Source organism: Sciurus carolinensis, chromosome 1 (assembly GCF_902686445.1).
Source record: "Sciurus carolinensis chromosome 1, mSciCar1.2, whole genome shotgun sequence".
Taxonomy (NCBI): Eukaryota; Metazoa; Chordata; class Mammalia; order Rodentia; family Sciuridae; genus Sciurus; species Sciurus carolinensis.
In genome coordinates this window covers 16,966,794-16,973,210 of record NC_062213.1, presented here as the reverse complement: position 1 = coordinate 16,973,210, position 6,417 = coordinate 16,966,794, and the positions used below count along the sequence as shown (strand labels likewise).

General features: G+C 42.3%; 1 protein-coding gene across 1 annotated transcript; it reads left to right on the top strand.

The window, feature by feature from the left end:
* The first annotated feature begins 1,526 nt into the window (after positions 1 to 1,526).
* Trmt12 (tRNA methyltransferase 12 homolog) lies at positions 1,527 to 4,208 on the top strand. The gene is given in 8 exon segments (XM_053743302.1): positions 1,527 to 2,027; positions 2,029 to 2,227; positions 2,229 to 2,279; positions 2,281 to 2,331; positions 2,333 to 2,411; positions 2,414 to 2,470; positions 2,473 to 2,592; positions 2,595 to 4,208. Coding segments are annotated over 8 exon segments (1,308 nt in total). The 5' UTR covers positions 1,527 to 1,635; the 3' UTR covers positions 2,954 to 4,208.
* Positions 4,209 to 6,417: the final 2,209 nt, after the last annotated feature.

Sequence of the window (6,417 nt, the reverse complement as noted above, 5' to 3'; positions counted from 1 at the left end):
TCCTGCTGTCATGTTATACTAAAAATAACAAATGGAATTAAAAAAAAGAAAAGAAAGAAACCTACCAGCCACCATGACCAAAACTCCAGACCAAGTAAGTAATGACAAGTGGCACTTGAATTCCTGGAAGATCTCCACTTACTTCCAGAATCGACATTAATACCCTGCCCTTTATTCACCCATCCCTCTCCCTTATTATTCTTATCTTAGATTTGTAACCCCTAAACCTCTTAGAAGTTGAGAAGCTGATTTGCAAGCAGAGCTCTTTCATCTCCATTTTTTGGCTTCTGAGTAAAGTCTTTCTTTCTCCCCTTGCATCTTGGACATTAATTTTTGCATGGGATGAGACTCCAAACCTGGGTTTGGTTACACTTTCATCTATAGTGTTAAAACAACAAGGATAATCTGAGTTATCAACCTTTGTTTGAATTTCTGATTATTTAGACACTCATGGAAAAGTATTACTGCTTGAATGGGTAGGAACATGTTCATACAGAAAAACCAAAAAAAATAATTGGAGACTTCAGTTAACATTAACCTTTCTGTGTCTCAAAATCCTAACCTGTAGATTGGTAGGAGATAAGTAGAAATGGGTTCTTTAAAGTTATAATTTTCAATTATTTGAATTCAACTGAAGTGAATTCCATCTTTGTCCCTTTTAGGGATATCAAAGCATTTCAAAGGTATTTAATAGTTGTCATCTGATCAATACAACTGGTTACATTATATCTTTGTGAGTCTGACTCTTAATTAGTCATTGTTTAAAAACATTTTACATGTAACTTATTTAATCAATATAGCAATCTCTGAAAACAATTAAGGTAATTCCCATTTTAAAGATGGAGATTCCATAGTGAGAGGTGATATGATTTACCTTAACCCAGATCCTTTGAACTTCCAAACACATGTTTTCTGAACTGCAGGACAATGAAGTGATGACAATCTTTACAAAGAAAGCTATATCTAACTCTTCACTTTGAGCACATAAGGTGAATGTCGATGCTACTCTGAGAGCAAAACTAGACCACAGAAAGTCTTTCTACAAATTCAGTCCCTCATTTCAAGTTCACCAGTCTCCTTGGATTCACGAGCAGTATTAAAGAGTGCACAAAGGTTCTGATATGCACTCAATTTGCAGTTGTACTGAGGAAAAATTTAAACAAACCCTCTAGCTTCATTTTCCCTTAATTGACTTAAAGTTCATTAATTTTGGAGGTCACACTAGTGGGTAATACATTATTAGTTTCCCACTAGCTTTGCTGTAGATATTCAGCTCTACACGTAGACCTGTTGAACATCTGGGGTATGTTTGTCCAAAATTATAACATAGGGTTAACTTTTTACAATCTGATGTCTGTAAGTCCCATAAAATTCATTGCTATTATTAGTTAGCCTGAAGCAACTTATGGTCGACCACAAGGAAGATGGCGGAAGCGGCTTCACTCGGGCAACAGAGCCTCCAATCGTCAACTGCATCTGTATCTTTCGTTCCGGCTTGTTTATTTGACAGTAACTTCCGCCCTCGCCGAGGCGTGGGAATCTCTTCCCGAGGTGGCCGCGGACCTACGAGGAAGTGTGTACTGGTCCTGCGCGGAGTCGTGCTGTTGGCTCGGAAAGCATGAGGGCGCCAGCAACATGGAGCGAGAAGGTGGGAAGCCCGTGGCAGTTGTCGCGGTTGTGACCGAGCCGCGGTTCACGCAGCGATACAGAGAATATCTCGAGAAGCAGAAACTCTTGGATAGACAGCACCGTGTGGAAAAGATGCCCGACGGCACCGTGGCGCTGCCGGTGCTGGGGGAGACCCTCCCGGAGCAGCACCTGCAGGAGCTGAGGACTCGCGTGGCCCCAGGCAGCACGTGCGTGCTGACGCAGCTGCGGGATCCTCGTCCTTCAAAGGCGGCCCAGGGCTGTGCGCCCGCCCGAAGGCTGTGCCTTGAAATGAGTCGCTGGGTAGAGGGTCGGGGAGGGAAGTGGTCAGCTGAATTGGAGGCTGATTTGCCCGATCTTGGCAAAAGACATGGGACCTCCTGTTGTTAATGAAGACTGTTTCCAAAACAAGCAGTGGAAAAATCTGGAACCAGAACTCTGGGAGACCGTTGCGTTGGCACTTGGCGTCCAGCGTTTAGCAAAACGAGGGCGGGTGTTTCCAGATGGCACTCGAACTCCAGCAGTGACTCTGTTGCATGGCGACCATGGATGGGTAGAGCATGTGGATAATGGCATCCGAATATAAGTTTGACGTGACCCAGTGCATGTTCTCCTTTGGAAACATCACCGAAAAAGCTGCGAGTGGCATCGCTGCCCTGTGCTGGAGAAGTGCTGGTGGATCTTTTATGCAGGGATTGGTTATTTTACATTGCCCTTCCTAGTTCATGCAGGTGCTGCCTTTGTCCACGCCTGTGAGTGGAATCCCAGGCTGTAGTTGCTCTAAGAAATAACCTGGAGATCAACGGAGTAGCAGATCGCTGCCAATACACGTTGGGGATAACAGGAAACTGAAGCTCTCAAACATTGCAGATAGGGTGAACCTGGGTCTGATTCCCAGCTCAGAAGAAGGCTGGCCCATTGCCTGCCAGCTGCTACGCCGGGATACTGGGGCATTTTGCATATCCATCAAAATGTGGAATCTTTCCCAGGGAAGAATCTCCAGCCTCCTGGAAGCAGCAAAATGGAGAAAGAACATTGGCCTTATCCCCAGAAAATTATCACCAATGAATGGGAAAATGGCCCTACCAGAGATTTTAGGAGTAAACTACTTTCACAAGCCACCAAGTTGGAGTGGCAAAGGTGGGCAGCATCAGCAGAAACTCGAATTGCCGTTCTTCTTCAGCAGGTGCATGGGAAACTATGGAAGACACAAATCCTGCACATCCAGCCAGTGAAATCTTATGCTCCCCATGTGGATCACATAGTTCTGGATCTGGAATGTCGCCCCTGCTCTATAGTTGGCTAGAGGAGGTGGATTCAGTGAGTGACACAAGGGATCCATGAGAATGGCCCCTAATGCTTCAGCTTAAGCTGGTCTCAATTTTTTGTGGTAATCTTTTAAAATATTTTGTGTCTTGAAAGAAGATTCTAGACCATCCAAATAATTTCATTTGTCTTCCAGTGATCACACTGAGACTGTGCTAAATAGCTAGGAAAAACAGCGTGGCTTATTAAAATAAGGCTCATCTGTGTAATCATAAGTTCTGAATTCTAACCTAAGTTCTGACCTTGAGCATAAGGTTTTAATATTCACTTGATCATGGATTTATTTGAAAACATGAGGGCTTTTTTTGAAGTGTTTCACATGGCTATTATCTAATAAGCAGTTTACACAAGTATTGGTTATTCTAGAGTGAAAGTACAGTTCCCCAAATCACTGGAGGAGATCCATGATAAAAAACAGGGAGACCAGTGATGAAGTTTCTGTGCTTGTCCAGTTGTGAAGTTGGGGTGGCTCAGACTAGAGTGGTAGGAGGTGGGAAGATTTGAAAAGTAAAAGATCAGTGGACTCAAGTATGAATTCAAATCAAGACCATGTGACTTTGTTGTTATGACTGACTAAATTAGGGAGCAAATGAGAGTAGGGGTAACTAACTCCATTCTTCCAATTTGGCATTCCTAAATGAATGTAGGGGAGATGTCTTATAAAGTTTGTCTTGGTAGAAAAAGGGTTAAGAATCACTGCCTAAATCATACAAAACCCAAGTTTCTGGCCTTAAGCTGTGTAATCGCTGCCAATTGCTAGCTGTCACTCCATTCATTCAACTCCTGGTTCTACTTTCTGTGTCACCTGAGGCAAGTCATGAATCTCTCAAGATTTAGTTTCCTCATCTGTATATTAGGTTAACAGCTACACATGTCCTCTAGGGTTGCTGATAGGTTTAAATGAGTTAACATGTTAAGCTGTCATCACAGTAACTGGCATATAGTGACTATTCATTCATTGTCAGCCTTGGTATACAGTAGCCATATTTCCCAATTTGACTGTGAGGATTTCCATACATCTGGTTTACATGAAGAAACAGCTACACCCCTGTGGTTCAGCTCTATTCACAATAACCAAGAAATGAAAATAGCATAAGTGTCTTCAGCTGATGAATAACTAAAGAAAATGTGGCACATATACACAATTAGATACTATTCAACCATCAAAAAGAATGAAATTCTGTCATTTGTGATAACATGAATGAAACTGGGGGGAAGGTAAGGGAAGAATGAAGGAACTTTGGATTGTGTAGAGGGAAATGAGGGGAGAGGGATGGAGTTTGAACGATGGAATGAGACAGACATCATTATCCTATGTACATGTATGATTACATGAATGGTGTGAAACTACATCATGTACAACCATAGAAATGAAAAGTTTTACTCTATTTGTGTACAATGCATCAAATGCAGTCTAAAACTAAAAATAAACTTTTAAAAAAATAACTGAAAATCATTATGTTACAGGAATAATCCAGGCACAGAAGGACAAATACCACATGATGTCACTTATATATGAGATCTAAAGAGTTGATCTCACAGAAGTTGAGTGGAAGGGTGGTGACCAGAGGCTGGGGAGAGTGGGGAAAAGTCAATTGATGGCACTAAATTACATTTAGAAGAAGTGAGTTCCAGTGTGCTGCTGCAGCAGGGAGACCACACATAACAATGGTGTACTGTGTATTTCAAAGGCTAGAAGATTTGGATGTTTTCACCATAAAGAAATTAGAACTGAGGAGACAGATACGTTTGAGCAGATTTAAAAATTACATAATATATGCATGTTTGAAACATTACATGGTTCAATGTTTATGTTTTTTATTTATTAGTTAAAAATAGATGTAATTAAAGAATAAAACTTGGGAAAGCTTCTTCAGGAAGGAAAGCAAGAGCTGAATTTTATCTGAGTTGAGGTAAACTGGTAAAGGCAGAGGAAGTGAGAACTCCTGGCCTCAGGCAAGGCTATTTCTGTCTTCTTGAAATGTTCTGGGCCTTACCATGCAGTTACTATGGAGTCCTTCCTCTGGGTCCTTCTCTACATTCACCAGGGGCTCCCTTTCACTGGGGCTCAGAGTGGATTCACTCACCGTAGGAGACACTGAGGTTGACTCACTGTGCCCATCTGAGTCACCCTTTCTCCTTAAAAAGAAGGGCAGCTGCCTCCTCTGCAGTTGTAGTAGCAAGGAGATGTAGGTTGAGGTCCCCAAAGAGAGCTTGGGGTCTCTGACCCTGAAGATGCAGCAGCCATCTCTCCAAGCAGACAGAGTAGAGCAGGATTGTAGGACTCTTGATATCCTAAGAATATCCTTGATCAGCTCCACCAGCCCTGAAAATTCTAATCACTGAACTTTTTGTCACATGAAAATAAAAACAATCCTGCAAACCCACCCCTACTCCTGCATACATATACACAGACCTATTTAAGTCATCATTTGGATTTTTTGTAAACTTACAGGCAAGAAATACTTCTGCCTGGTATTCTGAATGGTGGCTTCCAAATCCGTAAGGCATATGATAGAGGTAACAAAAACAGCAGTGTGGGAATGCTCACCCCCAAAACAGGGCATTTTGAAATCAAAGTTCCTTTTCAGATATTGTAACTGTTAATGCTGCCATCTAGTGGACAAGCTGTGGAAATAAAAGCAACCTGAACTACTTCATCTGTGCCTCCAAGGTCTGTCCTTTATTCTCCTTTCCCTCTCTTCACCTTTTCATAATATTTTTAAACCTGAACAATATATCAGATACTGTGGTAATCACTGTGCATAAAATAGTAGACAAACCAGACAACAATAAAATAAAATAATAATCTCACACTCGATGGATAGGCATTAATCAAATAGTCACATGCCACCCACATGTAACATTTCATGTAACTCACATTCTAGTAAATGTGGGAGGGGAGGTTGGTGGTGCACAGGGAAGCCGTGATGAGGGTTGACAAGGTTGGGAAGGTCAGAAAGAGTGTCCCCAGACATGATGACTGAGAGCTGAAGAGAGTGGAATTGGTGAGTGAACCAAAGGGACAGCATTCCAGGAGTGAAAGCAGGGTGTGCAGGTGCCCAGTGGAGGGGTGGGGGCTGAAACAGGCCTGGGTGGAGGGAGAGGAAGGAGCAAGGTTGAGTGGTGGTCAGACCAGGCAGGACACGGTGTGGGCCATGGGGCATCATGGAAGGGTCTTAAGCAAAAACAGGACATGGTTAAACTGGGGTGTTAGAAATTCATAATTTACCAGAATCCCAGCGTTATAAAATGCTTTAAAATGTACTCAAGGCACACTCAAGCCCAAGAGTCTTTTTCCCTAATCTATCCACCCTCATTTCCAACAACTGTGTGACATGGAACTGTGCAAGGAATTAGTCTTGTGCACATAGTTCATAATGAAGAACAATTGTGTTTATGTTCAGGAGAAAAATGTTGTTTACGTTCATGTTGACTTGGCAT